The sequence below is a fragment of the Camelus bactrianus genome, chromosome 30 (genome assembly GCF_048773025.1).
Source record: "Camelus bactrianus isolate YW-2024 breed Bactrian camel chromosome 30, ASM4877302v1, whole genome shotgun sequence".
In the NCBI taxonomy this organism is placed as follows: domain Eukaryota; kingdom Metazoa; phylum Chordata; class Mammalia; order Artiodactyla; family Camelidae; genus Camelus; species Camelus bactrianus.
Genome location: NC_133568.1, coordinates 8,893,299 through 8,916,447, shown reverse-complemented (window position 1 = coordinate 8,916,447; position 23,149 = coordinate 8,893,299). Strand labels below are relative to the sequence as shown.

At 49.3% G+C, this 23,149-nt stretch overlaps 1 protein-coding gene across 6 annotated transcripts in view; it reads left to right on the top strand.

Annotated features, from left to right (window-relative positions):
* The window catches only part of ST8SIA5 (ST8 alpha-N-acetyl-neuraminide alpha-2,8-sialyltransferase 5), a 61,484-nt gene that overhangs the window by 3,812 nt on the left and 34,523 nt on the right, over nucleotides 1-23,149 (top strand). For 3 of the 6 annotated variants that reach the window (XR_012503274.1, XM_074355164.1, XM_074355166.1), the window contains exon 2: nucleotides 16,311-16,418. The exons of 2 other annotated variants lie outside the window; for them this stretch is intronic. Coding sequence is in view for 2 of the 4 variants with exons in the window: in XM_074355164.1 (XP_074211265.1) it covers nucleotides 16,311-16,418 (108 nt within the window). In the remaining 2 variants the exon portion in view is untranslated. Of the gene's footprint in view, nucleotides 1-16,260; nucleotides 16,419-17,548; nucleotides 17,691-23,149 lie in introns of all 6 variants that reach the window. One more of the 6 variants, XM_074355168.1, reaches the window with a different exon arrangement.

Genomic DNA, 23,149 nt, shown 5'->3' with positions numbered 1-23,149 from the left:
GGCAATGTCTGGAAATACTCTTGGTTGTTGCAGTGGGGAGAGAAGAGTATCTGGCATCTTGCAGGAAGAGGCCAGAGATGCGGCTAAAGATGCTCTGATGCATGGCCTGTCCCCAGAAAAAAAGCTTTATCTAGCCCCATGTGTCAGCAGTGCTGAGGGGGAGAAACCCTGCTGTAGACTGAAATCTTCATTTCACTTGGTTTTGTCCTCAACTGTACCCTTAGTGCCAAATACGGTACCTGGCACATAGGAAGTTCTCAAAATACTGGCTGACGAAGAAATGATTGTAAGTGGTGTGTGTGCACACAGACCAGGGGTAGTAATTGCAGGAGATACAGGGAAGACATGGACCCCACTGGTAAGGAGTTGTGTAGGGAAGGAGGAGACAGATGTAATATTGGGTCAGTGGCTTCAGTGAAGTGCTCTGTGGATTGAGAAGGACAGTTTGAACTTGGATCATTAGGCCATAGGGAGCCACGTGTGGTCCTTGAGTAGAATGGCGACGTGATAAAAGCCACTAGGCAGGATGGCTGCCTGCACCTTATAAGGAAGGGTTAGAGAAGGGGAGAGGGTGGGAGGCTGTTGTCACAGCCTGGTCAAAAGTGAGGAGAACGTGGCTCCGGGGGCAGATCCACGTTGGAGCCAGGGGTTCATGCAGGTGGCCGGTCATTGCTTCTGTGCTGAGTGGGGTGAATGTATTCAGCAAAGCCTTCATTGTTTGACATGACACAAAGCGCTCAGGGGCACAAAGAGGGCCAGTTGTTCCAGGGAGCACCAGGGGCAGATCACACCACAAAGAGGTGGGGGCGAGAGTCAGTGTGTGTTCTTTCTTTGGCTCCTGGCTTCTCCCTGTGAGGTTTAATAGGCACTTCCAGGAAGGGGAGTCGGAGGGCAGCCCCAGGGGAGGAGAAGAGAGGAAAGGGGGGCAGTGCAGGTGGCTTTGTGGGCTCATGGTCTCTCCTGGAGAATGTGGATTAGGAGGAAAGGCAGGAAACGAAGCTGTGCAGTTTGCCCTTGATGTTTCTTGGCTTCTGTGTCTGTTCTTGATTGAACAAATACTTAAGGGAGATTTTCTACACGCTCAACACCACAGTGCTGTGCAAGAAGACCCAGCCCAGGGTCCCTGGGAGCTTACAGCCTGTGGGGGAGACAGAAAGGCACGTAACACACACATAAGCCGCCCTGGAGGTATGGGCAGGGGACTCCACGAAGGAGGGAGCCATAGAGAATCAGGATGTCTTCAAGGTGTATGGAAGCATTTGAAGGGGGTTTTAAGGAAAGGGGAATGAGCCATAGGAACAGGAGGAGGTGGAAAGGAGAGAGGATGAAACCTGGCTTGAACGATGGTTGAAAAGTTCAGGGGAGACTTGAGTAATTCATCGTAATTCGTGTATTACAGCTGGGGGTGGGGTGAGGCAGGCAGGGCTGGATCATGTAGCCCTAAGTGGGGAATCTGTGAGGAGGAGCACGTACGGAGGCAAGAGGCTAACAAGTTGGAGTCTAGATCTGCTCAGACACTTGGAGATCCAGTTGGGGCAATCCCCTTGGAGCAATCCAGCAGCTTGATGGAAAGGAGCTCGGGAATGTGGGGGGCCAAGAGCCTGATTAACAATGGAGATTTTGGAGTCACCGAACAGCAAAGCATCAGTGTTTTTCTGGCTTTGATGATTGTTGTTCACTGTAAGAAACATGTTGTACCCAGGGATCCAGAACACACTCACGTACACATTCATCTGAAACAATTTGTGATACAATATTTGGCCTTATTATGAGAAATTCACTTTAACATTGTCTATTCTACTTCATTAAAGAAAGTGTTTCCTTTTATTTAAAAAATTAATTCAGCCTTAGAAAGGAAGGAAATTCTGATGTGTGCTACAACATGAAGACATTATGCTAAGTGAGGTAAGCCAGTCACAAAAGGACTAATACTGTATGCTTCCACTCATACAAGGAATCGAATTCAGAGACAGAAAGTAGAAGGTTGTCAGGGGCTGCAGGGTGGAGGAACAGGGAGTAAGTGTTTAATGGGTACAGAGTTTCAGTTTGGGAAGATGAAAAAGTCTTAGAGACAGACGATGATGACGGTGATTGCACAGTAATGTGGCTGTGCTTAGTATCGCTGAACTGTACATTTAAAAATGGTTAAAATGGTAAATTTTATGCTATGTATATTTTAACATAATACGTTTTAAAAGAAATTCTGGGGCAAGCCACTAAATTGATTTTATAACCTATTGGTTGAAACCCTTGGTTAGAAAACCACTGGCCCGTGTGATGGAATTGGATGAAATCACCCAGGAGACAGCAGAGTGAATGGGTGATGGGCAGGGGCACCAAGGGGGAGCCTTGAGGGGTGCCTGCTCCCAAGGGCTGGGGAGAGGAGAGCTGGCCTGGAGGCTGAGGCTGCAGAGAGGTGGAGGGGAGTGAGGAGAGGAAAGTGTTAAGGGAACCGGGGGATGAGGACGCCAGGCTGAGCGCCTACCCGTGACTTGCCCTGCAGAGGGATCAGGTAAGAAAGGGCCTACCTGGATTTGGCAGTAGAGGCAAGGGCGATTTTGGGGAGGATTGGGGCAAAAAAAAGATTTGCTAGAATGTGGGCCATGGAAATTGTCCCCTCTTCCTTTAAGCCCTCCACTGCTCCAGATCCCCTTTGTGCTAAAATCTGCACGTAAACTCATACCTCTAGAGTGTTAAGGACTTCAATTACTTGTACTTTAACAGAGGGGCAGGGAAAGGGTAACTTTTTTTTTTTAAGGTAGAAAGGACATTGTGTGATCTGGTCTCAATCTGCCATTTAAACTTAATTGCAGAGGATGACCAGAGAGGCAAGGGCCTTGAATGTCCTTCTTTAAGTCTCTGAGTGGAATTTTATAATTCTCCATAAAGAGTTTAAACATTTTAAAAGATTTATCTCTAGCTGCCTAATTTTAAAAAGTATCTTTTAAAAATTATATTTTCTAACTATTTGTAGCTAGTATATAGAAATTTGATTTTTTTCTTTTGTATCTTGATTTTGTAATCAGCAATCTGGAGGATAATAATAATAAACACGTAATAATCATTTATCTGTTGAGTCTTCTGGGGTTTCTATGTAGACCTTTTTTTCCCCCTTTCATTACAACCCTTGTATCTTAATTTATTATTCTTATCATACTGTGCTGGCTAGGACCTTGGCTATAAATAAAATTGTCATGGTGAATATCCTGGCCTTAATCCTGTTTTCTTTTTCTTAACTTTTTTTTTTTTTAAAAGAACAGCTTTATTGAAATGAAATCATAAAATTCACCCATTTGAAGTGTACAATTAGGTGGCTTTTAGTACATTCACAGTTGTGCATTCATGACCACAATCGACGTTGGAACATTTTCCTTACCACCCAAAACAAACCCTGTACCCCTTAGTCATCACCCCCAGTAGCCTGATTCCTCCCAGCTCTAAGAATGAATAAATATACACTAATCTACCTTCTGTCTCTATAGATCTGTATTTTCTGGACATTTCATTTCATATAAATAGAAACATACAATATGTGGCCCTGTGTGACTGGTATCTCTCACTAACCATAATGTCTCCAAGGTCCATCCATGTTGTGGCATGTGTAAGTGCTTCATTTTTTTTTACTGACGAATAGTTAACTCTATTTATGGACATACCACATTTTGTTTATCCGCTAATGATGGAATTTGGGTTCTCTCCACATTTTTGCTACTATGAATAAGGCTGCTATGAGCATTTGTGTACAAGATTTTGTGTGGACATGTGTTTTCATTTCTCTTGAGTGTATACCTACAAGTGGAATTGTTGGGTCACATTATCGCCAAAACTCGGCCTCTGTACCCCACTTACTGAATTGAGGCTCGACAGAGTTCTGGAGGAAGTAAAAAAGGCAGCTGTATTTCTTTGTCAGGCAAAGGAAGTCAAGTGGGCTAATGCCTCCAAGACTGTGAGCCTGCTGGGGAGAGAAGGTAGGGGGTTTATACTAAGAGTTTAAGGGGCGGCACTGGTTTCCATAGAGATCACAGACAGGGTAACAATGTGTTGCAAAGTTGTCCTTGTTTTTGTGGATGCAGCAGTCCCCTCTCTTCTGCTGGGTACGATGTTCACCTCCAGCTTTGGAACTCTTTTCTAATATTCCTGTGCCTCGAGCAAAGGTGCTCAGGAAAGGGGTCTGTGGAAAAGTGCTTTAGAGAAACGCTTGTGCAGTTTAAAGTCAGGTTAATAGATGCTTCTGGCATGTTAGGCAGGCTGAGGCCTGAGACCTCTTGCTGCAGTTTCTGCAGGGGCAAGGACAAAAGAACACAAAGAAACCATGAGGGGCTAAAAATAACTGCAGACACGCCCAGTTGGGGTGAGTTATGAACAAGATGCACAAAACACCCAAAGGCTGTCTCAGGTGTTGGGAGCAAAATGAGGGGGATGGGGAGATCACCTGAGTTTCCCCTTCCTTTCCAGCCCAGTCCTGGTCAGCAAAAGTAGAAAAACCCTTTAAATTGTTACCAAGTCCAAACTCATTCTTCTCACCACATGACAAGCCAGTAACTCGGGAGATAAGATGTTGGGGCAAGGAAGAGCGACGATTCGGAAAGCCAGAAGACTGAGTAGATGGCAGACTAACGTCCCGGAGAACCATCTCCCCCAATTCAGAATTCAGGCTCCTTCTATACTAAAAAGGGGAGAGGGTATGCTTGGTTGTTGCAAATTTCTTGGTGTAGGAATCCTTTGTTCTTGGAATCCTTTGTTCTTGCAGCTGTCCACCTGGGTCAGATCATGGTGTCCCTGTAAATCTCCAACAAAAGAAATGTTATTTTCTATTCTGCAACTTGTTATCTTTATATGAATGGAAAAGTGCTAATATCCTTAAGGGGCAGAGCCTTGAGAACAGGCTCTCCTGTGTATTTCAGGCTGCAGGCAACATTCTTTTACAAAAGGTGCAGAACCAGCAAGACTAAGCCTAGGAAACAGCACTGGAAGCTCAAAGAAAGTGATCTAATACGGAATCAGAGTTGTTCTTTTCTATTACAAAATATAGTTAAGCAATTACAAATACCATGTGGTTACTGATGACAGTAGGGTCCTTTGGTTCCATCATGATAATTCTATATTTGACCATTTGAGGAATTGCCAGACTGTTTTCCAAAGTGGTTACACCATTTTGCATCCCCTCCAGCAGTGTATGAAGATTCCCGTTTCACCACATACTTGGAAACACTCATCTTTTTGATCATAGTCATCTCAGTGGTTATGAAGGGATATTTCATTGTGGGTTAAATACTGCATTTCCCTGCTGGCTAGGGATGTGGGGTATCCTTTCATGTGCTTATTATTAGCCATTCGTATATATTCCTTGGAGGAATGTCTATTCAGATTCTTTGCCCATTTTTAAATTGGATGACTTGTCTTTTCATTATTGAGTTGTGTTCTTTATAGATTCCAAATATAAGTCCCTTGTCAGATGCATGATTTGAAAAAAGTTTCTCTCATTTTATGGGTTGTTCACTTTCTTGATGATGTCCTTTGTGACCTGAAAGTTTTTAATTCTGATGAACTCCAGTTCGTCTACTTTTAGGTATCATATCTAAGAAACCATTGCCTGTGTCCAATATCCAATGTCACAAAGATTTACCCCTGTGTTTTCTTCTAGGTGTTTTACAGTTTTAGCTCTTAAGTTGAGGTCTATGATCCGTTGTGAATGAATTTTTGTATATAGGGTCATTAATCCTGATTTTAAAGGGAATGATGGTAAAGTGTCACCACTGAGTCCTTGGTTGTTCTGTTATTTTTGTTGTTTTGTAGATCTCTTCTAATAGGTAAAGAAGATTCCCATGTGGAGTGTGCTAAAAAGTTTTGCTTTGTTTTTGTTTGTTTCATTGTGTTTGGATATTAATTTTAATCAAATACTTTTTCTACATCTGTTGGATGGTATGTGCTTTTTTTCCTTTACTCCTTTGATGTGGTAAATTACATTAATAGATGTTAAACTTTTAATTTTAGAGATAAACCCAGCTTGTTCATGTTACGTTATTTGTGTTTTATGATGTGGGATTTTGTTGACTAATATTTTAATTTAGAATGTTGTATATCATGTTCTTGAATGATATTGGCATGTAGTTTTCTTTTTTTAATGCTGTCTTTGTCTAGTTTTAAAACCAGTCTTGTAAAATGAGTTATGAATGTTTCCTCTTTATCTGTTCTCTGGAATGCCTTTATGCAAGTTTGACATCTTTTTTTGAAAGTTTGGTAGAATTCACATGTACAGCCATCTGCACTTAATGGTTTCCTTGTGGAAAGACTTTAAATTACTAATTCTGGTTTTTAATGGTTTGAGACTATTTAGGTTTTTCTATTTCTTCAATCAATTTTTTGTAAATTATATTTTCCCAAGGTTTTTAAATTTCAGATTTATTTGCACAAAGTTTATAATATTCTGTTATATCTCAAGTTTTGGCCTCTTTTTAATTCCTGACATTTATTTCTTTTTCTGTTTCTTAATGATCTTTATTAAATGATCAGCTTTGGGCTTTGCTTCTTTTGTTGTTGGTTTCTTTTTCTTTTTTGTAATTATTGAAATATAGTCAGTTTACAATGTTGTATAATTTCTGGTGTATGGCATAATGTCTCAATCATACGTGTACATACATGTATTCCTTTTCACATTCCTTTTCATTATAGGTTACTATAAGATATATAATATAGTTCCTTGTGCTATACAGTATAAACTTGTTTATCTATTTTATATATAGTAGTTAGTATCTGCAAATCTTGAGCTCCCAATTTATCTCTTTCCACCCTCTTTCCTCCCTGATAGTGATAAGTTTGTTTTCTGTGTCTGTGAGTCTGTTCCTGCTTTGCAAGTAAGTTAATTTGTGTTTTGTTTTTGTTTTTTTTTTTTTTAGATTCCACGTGTAAGTGATATCATATGGTATTTTTCTTTCTTGCTGCAAATGGCATTATTTTATTATTTTTTTTTATGGCTGAGTGGTATTCCATTGTATAAACATACCACAACTTCTTTATCTAGTCATCTGTCGATGGACATTTAGGTCATTTCCATGTCTTGGCTATTGTAAACAGTGCTGCTATGATCATCAGGGTGCATGTATCTTTTTGAATTATTATACATATTTCAGTCGTATTCTAGTGTTTTGTAGTGGGAGATGTTGTAGATTGGATTCCCTGGAAAGCAGACTCTTCACCAGAGATTAGAATATCGGATGTTTATTCAGAAGTGTTCTTGAGGTCAACACCTGCAGAAGGGAAAAGGGTGGGATTGAGCAGAGGGAGAAACTGAGCTGAAAAGCAGCCCCAGAGGAGGCCTTCATCACCCTGTGGGGAGCTCAGGAGAGCTGCCTGAGTTGAGGCCTCCTCAGGGTGAGAAGGCCGGGCCTTTGTACCTCTGGGTTGAATTTTCAGTCACTGGATGTGGCTGCCTCTGAAGAGGTTGTGGTCTTGGCCAGATTGGCTCTCCTCACACGAGGCGATTCCCAGAGGGGACTGAGAGCTGGGGGCTGTCAGCTCTCTGCACCCCCAGCAGGCAGGAAGAAATCCTTCATTACTGAAGGGGCACCAGCAGCGGAGGGTTGTTCAGCTTGCCATTTTACCAGAAATAGAAGTCCTCAATGTCTCCACCTCTACGCCCGCCCCAAACAGAAGTCTCACCTGCATGATCAGCCTGTGCCTGAAGCCCTGCTGTTTTTTTTTTTTCCCTAAAGAACAGAGTTCTCAAACTTTTATTAAAAGGACTTTTCCAAAAACTTGAAGAGCCCACTATATCTCATCCCCTTAGCGCAGATGGCGCATCCCACCTCGCAAACCCCCAAAAGGATCACCTGAAGCCCCACTCTTAAAGGAGAACTTCACTCCTGTCGGCCAAAGGTCTTTCACACACATCTCGTCTGAACTGACTCTGGGCCTTTACCCACATTCTGTCCCCAGCTTCGCACTGGGCTGCTTCCTCCTGCCTCCCGGAGACAGGACTCATCTATACTCTGTCTTCCCTCCAGCCTTCCTCTCTCCTGCTCCTCCAGGGTGCAGATCTGGGATGCCTGCATAGGGCTGGTGCAGGCCTGACACTTGAGTTTGTGAAACTGGGTCAAGGGAAGTACAGCCTGACTCTGCTGTATCTGAAGTGCGCCTTGGCCTTCGACGGTTGTCCCCGCTGATCCAGCTCCTCCTCTACTCGAGGATAAAGCCTTCTGTTCGATCACCCGGAGACAGAGGAGATGGGGACCTTGGGGACCGGAGGATCTATCCAGGTGGTTCTGGGAATGGGGTGGAGATGGAGGACATCCTAGAGAGGAAGGAGGGGCTGAGCTGACTGCCTCCCGGGCTCTGTGCTTCTGTAGCAGAACAACTATGGTCAGGGCAGGGGTGTTTCAGCCCCCCTCCCTTTAAGAGAAGCACTGGGGATTGAACCCAGGACGTTGCACACCCGATCACGTGCTCTACCTCTGAGCTATACCCCTGCCCCAGAGCAAGTTTTGATGGAGCACCCGCTGTAGGGCCAGGACTAGGGGGAAGCAAGCCGGGCACCGGGGGCGGAGTTTAAGGAGGTGTCCGCCCTGCGCTTACGCGAGCCGGAGGGCGGGGCCGCCCTGGATTTTGTGCCCTGGATGCCTTGCTCGCCTCACTCTCGGCCTGCTCCTGGGCTCTCGGGGTCTGGCCAGCACTAGGTGGGGGTATTAATTACTTCCTGTCCCTTCCCCAGCTGCCCCTCAGGGACACAGTGCTGCCCTGTCACGCCTCACCCTTGCCGCGCTCGCTCGCTCTCTCGTTTTTTCCCTTTTTGACATTTGTACTTTCCAAGAAAATTTTTACCTCTTAGAGGATCTGATTTCTCCTCTTTAACTTATCCAGGCCCACTCACTTCTCATCTAACAACCTCTCCAATAATTCTCTACTCTAGCTCTTAACCCTATGTGTGGGACCCCCCTCCCCCTCCACACACACACCTGCAGCAGATGGATTCATCAGGGAATAATATGAATTATTAACATTCATTAAGGATTCATGGGCCAGGCTGTAACCCAAGCAGATAATCCTAAGTGAGGATTATTTCATTTAATCCTCACAATAGTCTTGTTAAACAGACACATCTTCATTTAAGTGAAGATACATCCATTTAATACTCAGAGAGGATGCGTAATTTATATAATAATTTCACACAGCTTGCAAGACCCTTGTAAGAGATATTCTATTCATCTCTGAATTCCCAGGACCTGGCACAGTTCCTGACATTATTCGTTGGATGAATGATACACAGGAAGGGAATCCCAAAGCTTTTTCCTAATAGCCAGTGTCCATTAAACATTCATTCAGCTTTGTGCTGGGGGAGACGAGATATTACTAAAGAATTATTAGGTGTGCTACGTGTCCTCAAGGAACTTACAGAGCACTGAAAGAGGCAAACAAGAAAAATAGATAAGCTCTTGTATAAATAAATTCGTAATTTTGTGGCATAGACTAGGCATCTTATAGGTTTCAGAGGAGATGGCAATTAGGGTGGTGAGTGGCCAGGTGGGGCCTGATGTAGGCTTCAGAGAACTAGTGGGCTTCTGAGGCTGGATTTGGGGTGACTCTGGGGGACAGGTTGGGGTGCTGAGGCTGGAGGAGCAGGTGGTGGAAGTCACCAAGGGCTTTTTCCTTTCTCTTTATTTCCTGGTGCTCTGAGGCCAACGGCCTCTCTGGTCTCGGTTTAGTCTTGCGCAGTATGAGTGGCTGGCCGAGATGCTCTTCTCTCTCCCAGCTCTGATGATGTGGGTCATGGGGCTGGCCCTTTAGGAGAATGGCACAGGCCAGGCTTTGCCAGCCCCATTGTGAGGGGCTTGCAGGTCCTGCAGAGACCTTGACTTGGGGGTGGGGGGGATGGAAATGAGGCAGGTAGGCCAGGAGGTGCGTGTGGGATGCCATGCAGAGAGGGGGGCTGGGGTTATTGGAAGAAAAAAGTACCAAAATCCACAGATGCTCAGGCCCCTTACTGTCAGCCCTCCATATCCACGGATTCCACATCCACGGCTGCAGCCACCTGTGGATGCGGAACCTGGTGATGTGAAAGGCTGACAGTACCACAGCCTGGAGGCTTTAACAGCAGAATGTCACTGTCACACAGTTCTGGAGACCGGAAGTCTAAGATCAGGGATGCTTACTGTGGTGTGCCATTTGGGACTTGAGTGCCGAGGAAGCTGGAAGGCTGGTGTGTATCCCCATGACCCCCACACTCCTTCTGCAGGGCGGCTCCCCCTTGAAATAAATGTTGGCCAGAAATTTAACCAAGGGTAGTTGGAAGGGGTGTGACATTTTTGGATGGTCTAGGGTTCCCACTCTGGTGGAGGTCTAGAACACCAGGCTGCAGAGCAGGACTGTTTGGGGGTTGGGGGAGCCCAGCTTCTCTGTTGTGCAGGAGCTGGCGGGTGGCGAGGTTGGCCCAGAGTTGTGCCTGAAGCTTGTCTGGCCCATGGCTGGGGCCTCAGTGTGCGCCCCCCCACTCCTGGACCTTGGCATTGTCAGTACTTGGACTCCCCCTGGGCCTCTCCTTAGCCAGAGAGGCCGCTGCAGACCATGGACCACCTTAGAATCCAGGATGCTTACTGGCACCGGGGGTCCCCGGCCTGGAGGCTTTCAAGGGTGCTAGCCCTCTGCTACCCGCCTGCAGATCCCCCACCCACTCCAGTGCCCCCCACCTGCTCTACCAGCCTCCTCCTTTCCCTCCTGGGGGCGGTCAGCCTGGGGAGCCCCCCTTCCTGTCCCTCAGGACGCTCCCACCTACAGCATCTTTTCTGTTGCCCCAAATGAAAGGCCCCCCAGGCAAACCCTGGGGAATGAATGCACTTCCCTTTCCTGGGGTGCTTCTCGGGGGAGTGGGGGCATTACCGTCAGGGAAATATTGTGAGTCACTAGTGAGTGAGGATTGAGGATGAGCAAGGGAGTACGTGGAACCTGGTAATTATGCCCGTTAACCCCCCTGTAAAGGCTCCCCAGCTGGCAGGCATTTCCGCTTTGATCTGGGTGGGGAGGTCCTGTACCTCCTCTGTTGAGGGTGCCTTCCTGACCACCCACCCCAGCGCCTTCTGTGGACCTTGGAGGACGGCGGACTGTGGGAGGTGGGGGAGGGTGATCTGGGCTCCCGGGAGGGCCAACCCCCGCCAGACCCCTAGGGGGCCTAGCTGAGTTCTTTGCTCAGAAGATAACATTGGTCACCTCCCTCCCAGGTGGCTTTGAGGGGCCATAGAAAGGTGGCTCTGCTTCTCTGAATTGCATCACCGGCCACCTGCCTTGGATCGCCGCTGCCAGCCCCAGAACAAGCCATGGTACTCATGCCTCAGGCCGCTCACTGCCGGGGCCAGCCTGAGGCCAATCTTTCCCAGGTCCACCTGCTCCCTTATCACCTCCTTCATGTCCTGCTCAGATGTCACCTTCTCAGAGAGATGACCACCTGTGTGAAGCAGCTTCTCACCCCTCAATTCCTTACCCTCCTTACTGCCCGTTGTTTTTTTCACAGCACCTTCCACCATGACACCTTGTTACGTCTCCTGTTAGCTTTTCTGTCTCCTTAGTCGAAATTGTGTCACTGGGCTGGGGCCTTGTTCACTGAGGGACCCCAGCACCCAGCCTGGCACTGCTGTTCAATAAATATAGAATAATAAGAGAAATATTTGATATCTATACATATACAATGGATAAAGGAGAGCTCTCCTGCCAGCTTTGCGGTGCAACATAAGTGATCTGCTGACTCATGATGGAAGGGTGATTAGACATTTTATTTTACCAGCTTGCATGTGAAAGATATGGTTCATTTCCTCATTTTCTTTTAATGAAGGTGCCTTTCCTCTGTCCCCTACAGGGTCATATGAGGGCCCTGGAGCCTTGTGTGGAACAAAACAGTTGGGGGGGCTCCCCTGGCCTCCCTGGCCTCAGCCAGTCCACTTACTGCTTTCTGGAGGCTTCTGGAGCCCTGGGGCTAGCCTTCCGAGGTGCACCAGGCAGGAGTCTTTCTGAGGCCCTGCTGACTTGGAGGGGGACATTGGGAAGAACCCCAAACTGCTGTAGTGGGTCTCCTGGACTCAAGGAGTCTTCTGCTCAGCCATGGCCTTGCTACTCCCACCCACCCGCCCGTCCCCAGACCTGAAGGCCCTCCCTCCGTCCCGAGTTGGCCTCACACAGTTGCTTCAGTGAGCTGGGAAGCTTTCAGCGCCCACAACCCACATGGCCCTAAAGTAAGAGGTTGAAAAAGCCAAGTTACCTTCTTGGAATGGAGGAGGGCAAATACAAATTCAGTAGGTTGCCCTCCCGCCAAAGTTAGGTCCTGATGCCTTGTGAGTGACTTTCTTCTTTTCTTTTTTCCCCTCAGATAGAGCCGACTCAGGGTTATCTTGTAATACCAGTGGCTCAGCCATTGGCATCCCTAACACATGCTTGGTCCAGGGGGAGGGAAAAAGCCATTACAGGCAGGGCTTGGGAACCGCCCTCCCCTGGGCTTTCCTCTGTGGGTGCCTCTTGTGACGGCGAGCAGGTCTGAGGGTCACTGACCCAGCCCTCAGGATGCAGGACCCAGGCTGGGCTGACTCCTGGGAGAGGATCCAGCACTTTGGTGGCAAGAAGACTGACCTGGGAGTCAGGACTCCTGGCTCCCGGGCCCAGCTTTGCCTCCAGCTGGCTGAGAGGTAACTTCCCCTTCTCTGCCTTGGTTTCCTCAGCCTTGATGGCTGTTGCACACTGCCTACCCCTTAGGGCTAGGATCAGGGTCGAGAAAGAGGATGTAAGTCAGGGGTCGCCAGTAGCGGTCCCCAGGCTGCATTTGGTATGCACAGCATTTACAGATTGGGAAATTAATGCATTTGTAGCATCTCTTGGAAAAATGAACAAAGTGGCAACACACGGCCCATGTTCCCAGGTGGCAGCAGCGGGCCGGGGCTCAGGGCACCTACCCGGGCAGGCGGGACAGATACTCTCAGTCCTGCTGCCCTCGCTTCACTCATTCCATTCGCTGTCTGCCTCCCCGCAGAGCTGCCTTTGCTCTCGAGTTTCGGCCGCAACGTGACAGCCATGTAGTCATGACTGAGAATTATCAACGTTAACAGATGTTACCATCCCACCATATGTATTTCAAATCTTTTCCTCCCTTTTGAAATAAATTAAAAATAAAATAAAATAGACACACAAAATAGAGCACCCTTTTAAGCACTTGACTGCTAATATTTTCTGTCTTGTTTGCCAATATTTTCATGGCACATAGTAGATGCTCAACAGATGTTTGCTGAATAAATGAACGAGTGAATAAAGCTTCTTTTTCCTTTGTTATCCTTTTTCATATCTCCACACCCCTTTTCCTCACTGGTGTTTCACTGGGTAGTAATGGACAATTCCTATACTTAGGTCAGGAACAGAATTTAAATTACTGTATAAAATATATTGGGTTTGAAAATTATGCCATCAGGTTTTTTAGGAGATAAATTAGCACATGTTTCTAAACTGAAAGAAGGAATAAACCTGAATCCCACCTTTGAGAGTGAACTGGCTTTATGGTTTAAAACCACACAAAAATGGGATTCTTAATGAATATCCCCCTTTTTCACTTGTATTTTTCACTTAATTTACTGTGCACATCTTTCTGTGACATAGGTCCCGCTGAAGTATTGTAATTGATGTTTTCTTAGTGGTCTCTTACTTCTGCAACCTTGGGAGGGACTGTCTTGTGAAGGGACGCCTGGGGTCTCACGGGGGCCAGTCTAGGTGGGGGAGTGGCGGTGCTGCCAGCTGACCCTCCGTGTACTCGGTGGATGAGACTCCTGCTGGCCAGACTCTTTCTAAGAAGCCTGTGAGTTTCATAACTTTCCCAGCTGCTGGGCTGGGAATTGCTTGAATATGCTTGTGAACCAGCTAATTTGCAAAGTCCCGGGTGGAAATATGATTGTTTTCTTGGCCTCTAGACAGCCTGGTATAGGCCTTTAGGAAGAAAGTTTTTTAGAGTCAAAAGGCACCGGATTTAAATCTTGGGTTGGCCACTTGTTAGCCTTGTGACCTTGGACAAGTTATCAAACCTCTCTGAGCTGCACATTTCATCGACTATGAGGGCAGATAATGAGACTTTCCACGTTAGGCTGTAGCTGGACTCAAGATCACGTATGCAGTGGGCCTGGTTCATGGTCAGTGCTCAATAAATGTTTCCCTTCCTAGTAAACCAAACTCAAATTCTCTCTGAGAAATACCTTGCAATATTACCTTGTAATATCTCTTTGAAATGAATTGTAACCCCTTCAAATAAATTAAACAGATAAGTAAATAAATAAATGTATTTATATTATAGATGTATACAATATATTTATCAATACATAGATGATAGATATATATAAGTATGTAATGTTTATATTATAGATAGATAAACATAAAGAACTTGAGCCAGGACAAGGTGGAACGCTGCTGTCCCTTAAATGCACTAAGAACTGGATGGGCATTTTGCTGTGGCTTCAGGTTCCATCCTGTGAGTGGTGCCTGTTTCCTCTCCTGGAGGAGCTCCGCTCTGCCCTGGAGGCTGGAGAGCAGAAGAGCACCAGAGTCACCAGCAAAGCCTCCTCGAGCACCTCGCATTTGGCCTTCTGCTCGCGGGGCCCCGAGGGCCTCCTCTGCCCAGCGTATGGCTGGAAACGGGCCTGACTCACAGGCGGGAGTTATTTCTGAACTTTCCAACGGGGACAAAGCTCAGCCTGGTGACATTTCGAATCAAGAACTTTGGAGACATTGAGACAGTTCTCCTGACTTGAAAGGTGGGAATAGAGGCCTGCAGGGATGTGGGGGCATCACTGAGGCCCCTCACCTCCCTAGTGGCCGATCTGGGTGGGCCCTGGCTTCACCAGCTGTCACCACCCCGTTCCCTTAGCGTAGAGGCTGTTTATTAAAAGGACTTAATTAAAGGAATTTTAGGGGTTTAATTGTTTTATTTTTGTTGGTTTTATTGTCTACTTTCAAGTTAAAGCCTACCGAACGTGCCGGGGTCTTTAACAGCTGTTTAACACTCCCATTTAAGGGCAAGCCCGTCTCTAGACGGTGCACTGGAGCTGTGTGTGGTGGGCTGTGGTTCTCACCTGGGGCGATTCCCCCCAGAGGACACTTGGCAATGGCTGGAGTCATTTTGTGTCATCACAGCAAGAGGGTAGGGGATGAGGTGGGGCTGGCATCAGAGATGAGAGACCAGGGGTGCTGCTAAACCAGGGGTGCACAGGACAGCCCCACAACAAGGAACGTGCAGCTCAAATGTCAGTGGCCGCAGGTTGAGAAAGCCCGTGCTTGGGTGATGGGGCAGCCCCCCGCCCTTTCCTCTGTAGCCGTTTCTTTTGCGCTGGTCAGTTTCCCTCCGTGAGGCCGGGTGGCTGGGACCAGGCATGCTCAGTAGGCCGGCTTTCAGGTCAGCCCAGTGGTTTGCAGTCTAGTGTCTCCACGTATGAGGACGACAGTGCAGAGTTTCTCTGGGTCAGCTTCCCCGAGAGCAAGCCTCCTGACATCTGACGGTGGGCAGAGGGAGGGCCCAGACTGCTCAGGCTCAAGGAAGGGGGCTTGGGTGTGTGGAGGTGGGCGTGTCTGATGCTCTGCATACAAACCGAAAGCAGTCCTCCTGCCTGCAGTCCCACCTTCAGTGGCCCCTGGCACCGCGAATTCCCGAGTTGTGCCTGGAGAATAGATTTGCTTCTTATAGGCAATTAGTATCCTTCCTTCTCTGGTCTAAGGCAATTAATTACCCATCTGCTTTTCATCTTCCAAAATGTTCCCGCTACCCCCCTTCTGTGCCTCCTCCTCATGCTCCGACCCTTATTTATGCCTTTGCTGCTATTTCAGTCCGGTTTGGGGGAGGGAGCGGAAAGAACCACGTGTGTTGAGTCCATCATTGTAAACCAGGAGGAGTGTCCTTACGTGATGGAAAACTAGATCTCATTAAAAGCGTTGCCGTGCGTCTGACCTCGGAGGACGTCGCAGTGATGGCGAGCTAGAGCTCTTCCGGTGTGAGTGTCCAGAGGTGGGAATTGCGGGATGCACCAGCTAGGGAGTTGGAGAGCTCGGTGACCCAGATGTCGCCAAGCCTCAGTTTCCCTGCGTGCACGATGGGTAACCCCGCCCTGGCAAAGGTGAAAGGGGGCACTGATGTAGATGAGCAGGGAAGACTGCACAGCGCCTTGGTTTGTTACCGTCTTCCTTCTGGTTGGACATCACTCTTGTCTCCACTAAAGGCGATGTGTCACTTGGCACACACCAGAATGTTTTCTCTGGTGACAGGCTGACCCAGCACGTGAGCGTGAGTACCGACTGCCTCGTTCTCTTGCCAGAGGCCTCCAGTTTGGTTGGCAGAGTGGCGACCAGCTGGCCAATTGGACGGGGCTCTTTAATGTCACGGACGACCCAGCAGTGCAGAGCGGCAGTGACTCCAGCTCCAGGTACAGACCCCGGCGAACGACCAGGGAGGGGGACGCTCATCCCGGGGTGACCCCGCAGCCCCTGCCCCCTGCCCCCCGCTGCCCCCCGTCCCCCCCCACCGCAGCTGCCCTCAGAGAAGCTGCCCTCAGTGGCCCAGAGCTCACTGCACCTTGGGATCCCACCTTGTCTCCTTTGACAGGAGGGGTGAGGGCTAGGACCCAACCAGACAAAGCAGGGTCTTACTGACCCCTCTCTTTTGGAGTAGGGGCTTGGAGCGGGAGTCTCAGGCTCTCAAGGCTCTATTTGAGACGAGGGCAACATTCCATCCCTGCTGGAAGGGTTTTGGGTATCAGCCCGCAGGTGTGTGTGGGTGTGTAGGGGGTGGCATCGGGGTGGTGGGTGAGGGCCGTGGGCTCCCTGCTTCTCTGAATTCCCACTGCACAGGCCGCCCCTCCTCTGCCCACAGGCGAGGCTGACCTTGGCTGGGGAAGAACCTTTCATCAACATACAGTGCTGAGATTTGACATTCATACCATCACGTGGATATTTCTTGATTTGCTGTAGTGTTTGGAACTAAAATCAGTAATTAAGGGCACTCAGTATAGTCAAGAGTAGGAGTTCAAGAAATATTTGTAGAACGAGTGAAAATGGGATGTTCTCAGGTGGGGCACACTCATTGTGGGGGGCCGAGGTGGGGTGGGGGCAGGCACTGTGGGAATTTTTTTCGGACAAGGCGGCATGCTCTCTCTCCTTGGAGCTGGCTAAGGCTGGGACCTGCCAGCTAAGGGTTTCCTGGGGCTAAGTTTTTCTGTTCCTTAATTTTGCGTTTCTCAGTACAGGCTAACTCTCAGATCGATTTCCCTGGGAAAGAGGCTTGAGTTTTCGTTGCTCTTAATTTTGACACCAAAACATCAAATTGACCCCGCAGAAGAGAAGCAGTGTGTTTTTCAGGGACCTCAATATGTGTGATTTTGTTCAGTGCTTTGAAAAAGAAAAGATGTGGCTCCAATGTCAGAAGCCAGTGGGGGAGGTGTCCACAGACAGGCCTTGGGGTGTGGGGGTGGCCACGGGGGGTGGCCGGGGGCTGTGGCCTGGGATCGGGGCCTTATTCTGGCTTTTTAGGAACCCAGTTCTTTCCAAATATGTGTAGTGGGAGCCCTGGCCAGCCGCTTGGCCCCTGGGATGTCATCCAGTGCGAGTGACAAGTCCAGAGTTGTCTGTTCCATATGTCGCATCTCCAGTGTTGGCCCTTCTGCTGTGTGACCCGCCCACTTGGGTGGCGAGGGGTCTAGGTAAGTCTGCAGGTGTCTGTCTCCCTGGGAAGGTTTCCCTGAAGGGCCCACTGAGAGGTTTTGGCTAGAAAATGCTGATCAACTGAGTAAGACAGGACAGGCCCCGGGAGGCTATTCTGGGCCATTCTGGGCAGATATCCTGGGCAGGGGCTGAGATCGCTGCATGAAATCTCTTTTTCATTTTTCCTACTGCCAGCAGCTTTTGTCTCTTTATCCTTTTCCTGCAGTTTTCTCTCTAATTTCTCTACCTCTCTCGACCTACCTGTTCTTTCCTCTCCCTTTCTTTCTGCCACCCTTTCTTGGTCCACTCTTCTGTCTCAGTCCCTGTTTCCTTCCTCTCGTCTCCCTTTCCCTTTATTCTGTCTCCCTCTCTCGGCGACTCAGGCCAGCCTCCCCTTCCCTGCTTCCTGGGACCCCTCAGGGTCAGAGACCCGCTGACCTCTGTCCGGGCCCTTTCTGCAGCATCACCACCACCTGAGCTGATTTCCTTCCGAGAGCCACCATTTGACCAAGAGCTCCCTTGGTCAAGGAATAAGCGGGGTGACCACACCTGCCATGTGCTCCTGGAACACTTCCAACTCAGATTCCCACATATGTGAGAAAACACAACATGTATTTCCCACACGTGGGAAATAATGCATAACATGATCAGAACTGACCCGTATGTTGGAGAGTCTTTTCTTCGGCATGGGGGCAGCTGCTGCCATCTTTAAAATGGGCAGGACGGCTCCTGGTAACGGATGCACAGGGCTTGGGGGAAAGGGCTCTCCAGAATGAAAGTGCATCATCCCAGCCGACAGGTCTCCGTGCCTGGAATACAGGGTGAACTTTGTGGTATTATTCACTGACTGAATAATTCAGCGCATGCCATGCGTTGCTATCTATAGCTGTGTGGTGTGTTGAAGTGTGTTCAACTTGACATCATTTATTATTAACACTGTTGGAAGGAAGTCAGGAGGTACCATACATAACAGGATAAAGAGGGGCCAAAAAAGCGATGACTCATAATTGTGTATTCAGCCAGGAGCCACTTGGAGAAAGTGCAAATAAATGATCGGTCTGGAACACTCCAAATGGGACTACAAAGAAAATCCAGGCTAGGTGGTGCTCATAAAGGTTGTGGTCAGGTCTTTGGAGGTGAGCTGGGGGAAGTCCAGGCTGAATTGGAAAGTGTGTGAGTTATAAAATACACACTGACATGGAGCTTTGCTAATTTCAGACTAGGTCTAAAAGTGTCGTCCAATTAGCGTCCTTTAGCGAGCAGGTAGGAGTAATTGTTAATCAGCAAATGCTCCTGTTGAAGGAGCAGGAATGTCTTTGGAGACTCTTCTCATCATGTTCAGATTGTGTTTTTGTTTCTGTCTCCCCACCTAGACGGTGAGTGTGCTTTTTCTGTCTTTGAATTTCCGGTGCCCACGATGGCACCTGCTCGGTGAATGTTAACTGAATAAGAGAATGAATTAAGGGCGGGGAGGATACAGCTCAGTGTTGGAATGCCTGCTTAGCATGCACAAGGTCCTGAGTTCAATCCCCAGTACCTCTATTAAAAGTAAACCTAATTAATTAAGCAGGGACATAGTAAAGACTAATGGTAAGAAAGCAAACTTCAGTGTCAGTGTCCTTTAGAGATTTATTCCTTTGGATTGAACCTTCTTTTCTCCTGGCTCTGTCTTTGAAGACTAATCCCTGGGATGGGAAACACTTTGAAATCATAAACTCATTCACAGCATGGAATGATCAGCAAATGTTTTCTCTTGAAAAGGGCAGGTAGTAAGGTAGTCTGAGGGTTCTGGGTGGCAGGGTGGAAAAGGGGAGACTGAAGGGGAGGGGATGTAGAAAAACAGATGGCAGTGAGGGTGGGTGATATACCTCTGCAGTAACTGACTGCCCCTCCTCCCCCCACTGAGCCTGGCAATTCTGGAAGGGTCCATGATGGGGAGGGGATGTGGGGCGGGAGCGCTTGTCCTACCAACTCATTGCTTTGACCCCCCACCCACCCACCGCCAGGAGGGCAAGGGAGGCACAGCACCCGTGGTGGGCTCTGTCCTGCGAAGTGGGCAGGCAGCATCGCCTCCGCTGCCTCAAGACATCCCAGAGAAAGGAACCCCAGCCACAGGGGCTGAGGGCAGCTGAGGCAGGGGTCCCCCAGGTGCTGTCAGCCTGGCTTGTAGCAACAGCTCATTCAGTTTCTGCCAACTGGATGCTGCTCCGCATCCAAGTCCTTATCCTCCCGCCAGTATCCACTGCTTACCCCGCCTCCTACTTGAAGCCTTCCCCGATAGCCCCTTTAACTCCACCTTCTGTGAGATGTGTCTGCACGGAGGGGCTGTTTCTATCATTACACACCTGAGAACTCTCCAGCAAGTGCACATGAGCCCCTCTGTGTTTGCTCGGGCATCCCCCAACCCCCAGGAGCCTCCCGCCCTGGAGAACCGGGCTGGACCGCCCCGTGCATGCAGCTTCAGGGCTCTCCGGACTCTCCAGCTTCACACACGTCCACAGATGGCCTGGCGGGCTGGCCTCATCGGTCCCTTCTCCCAGGTTCCACACAGCCTTGGCCCTCCCGGTCTGGGATGTAATGTCAGGAGGTAGTTTGCAAAGACAGCTCAAGAAATGCTTCTCTCTGAAGTCTAGGGCCGAGCTGGCCCAGACTGCCTCCCGCCTGAGCTGCCTGTCCCCGGGACAGCATTCCCCCTGTGCTGCTGGGCTTCCGGTTGAGGTGCGGGGGACTATCCATGTGGAAGGGTAGCGTCAAACACAGGAGTAAAGACGGGGCCTCAAGCCAGTGACCCAAGAGCCTCTTTGCTCAGCAGAAGAGCGGGCTGAGTGAGTGTCAAAGCCAGAGCCGGGGGTAGCTCAATGGTAAAACGCGTGCTTAGCATGCATGAGGTCCTGAGTTCAATCCCCAGAAGCTCCATCAGAGAAAATTAATAAAAACATAATCATCTCCTTCCGTAAAAGAAAAAAAATTAAAAAAAAAAAAAGCCAGAGCCCTTCTCTCTGGGTTGAGGTCTAGCATGTACTGGACAATATGGGGTATGGAATTGTCATGCTTCAGAGATGGAAAGAACTTGACTGAATTCAGCTGAGCTCTTTATTATGCCGTATTGAGTTGTTCTCTGATTGTTTCAAGGCAGTGCATAATTAGGGAACAAACTGGGTGATACAGATGGTGAGTGTTCCGAGAGCCTACCTAGTGCGGAAGTCAGAGGCGCTTCCGCAGAGGGGCGAGACTTGGCTCGGATGCGGACGGGTGGTACCCGTGGCCAGGTGCTACTGGGGGCTGCCTGGGTGCCAGGCATGGCGCTGGGCACCTGACACGTATTACTGCGTTTAATCCTCAGACCTCTGAGGTGGGTACTGTCATGGCCCCCATTTTACAGATGAGATACTGAGTCCCCACTTCCGGATGGCGGTGGGTGGGGGAACTGGAACACACCCCGTGCGGCGTGGCTCCGAGTCCCAGCACTAACGGGCCACGTGCGACGGAGGGACTTTTGTTTCTGGGCTGCGGACAGACCATCCGGGGTAGGGTTGGGTCAGGTCTCCTTCTCTGTCCTTGCCAAGTGCTCTCACACCATCTGTTCCTGCCCTCAGTCCTGGCTCTTAGACTATAATAAAATGGCCGTATTGATTTAAGTAGGTGATTACATGCACACGTGGCCTCACTGTTGCCATTTAGCGTCGTAGCCGATTCAGGGTCTCTCATCCTCTCCTCTCCTATCTCGTTCCCATTTTTCATCTTCCGTGTCCTCCCCCAGTGCCAGCCTCTATGCTCAGTGCTTTTCTGATTATCACTGAAAAATGCTTCCCTCCCTTTGCTGCTGGGGATTTGGCATTTCAAAGAGGAGCCCTTGCTGGCAAGGTTAGCCCAAGGGAAAGACTATGCCATGGTGGACTTAGAGGTCTGGTGGCAGCTGAGATGGGTGGGGTTGTGGGTGCGGGCTGGCGTAGCCTAAGCCCTTCTGGTCAGTTTTCACTTCTACGGAAAAGGACATGAGTAAGTAGCCAGAGCTCTTGGGCTCCATCCAAGGTGGCGCGGCTCCCCCTTTCCTCCCACACGCGCCATGAGGGCCCCCGGTGCAGGACACAGGAGGCTGCTGTGGTGTCGTTCCATGAGCTCCCCTGGCCCCTGAGCTTTGTGGCCCTTAGTTGAGTCTGGATTGAGTCTTTTGGGCCAATAACCACTTGCATGAACCTTTCTGTGCCTCAGTTTCCTCCCCTGTGAAGCTCCCACCATGTTTGGTCACATGTGGGGTCCCCTGAGTGGGCTCACAGCTGGACAGGAGGCGCTCCCTCGGGGCCTGGTTTCCACACTGGGTGATCGTGGGCCTCACCGCTCCTCATCCCAGGGCAGCTCCCCATCCCTCTGTTCTCCCTTCAGCCGCCATCACCCGTTCACCTCCTCTCCTTCTTCACGGCTCCCGTGCTTCCTGCCTCCTGGACCACTGTCAAGAATTATATCCCAGTCACTCAGCAAAGGCAGGAGGCTGCAGAAAGGAGGGAGAATGGAAAGGAAAAGGGGGCTGGGGTCGGGCTGGGAGGACCAGTGTCCACCTGGGGGTCACTTAGGGGCCTCTCAGAGGTGAGGCCCGAGGCTGTCCAGTTGTCCACTCCGTGTAGCCATGCATAGCCTGTGCCCCCTTCCTCAGTGGCCGTGAAGACCGTGTTGGGACAGTGGGCAGTGGGGCTCCCAGAGCCTCACAAGGAGGCTGTCCTCCACCGCACAGGCTTCCCCAGGTGGACTGAGAACCTCCCGCCTCCATGCTCAGCTGGGGCTCCTAGGTTTCTCCTTTGGCACCTCACAGAACAAGTAAGTCTGTCTGCTTCCTCCAGCCATTCCTCCCCACGTCAGGGAGTCCCATTCTCGCCGCCTCACCCGAGACCAGCTCTCCACACGCTCACTGTCTTAGTCTGTGCAGGTGGTGATAACAAAATACCTCAGACCAGGAGATTTATAAATAAGACTCATTTCTCATGGTTCTGGAGGCTGGAAGTCTGAGGGCAGGGTCCCAGCATGGTCGGGTGCTGGTGAGTATGCTCTTCCAGGTGACAGACTGCCACCTCTCCACTGTGTCCTCACCTGGTGGAAGGGGCGAGGGAGCTCTCCAGAGCCTCCTTTTATAAGGGCACTAATCCCACTCCTGGGGGCTCCACCCTCATAACCTAATTCTCTCCCAAAGGCCCCACCTCCTGATCCCATCACCTTGGAGATTAGGATTTCAGCATCTGAATTTAGGGGGGAACACACATTCAACCCGTTGCACCCACTCACCCCTTCACATTGAGCCTTCCAATTCTCCACCTCCAGCATCTTCTACTTCTGCCTCCCTGCATCCCTGAGTCTGCTCTTTCAAGGTCACTGATGACCTCCTGGTTGCTAGATCTGTGGGGCTTTCCCCATGTTTCTCTTCCTTGGCCCCCATTAGCATTGGACGGAGCTGATGCTTCTGTCTTGG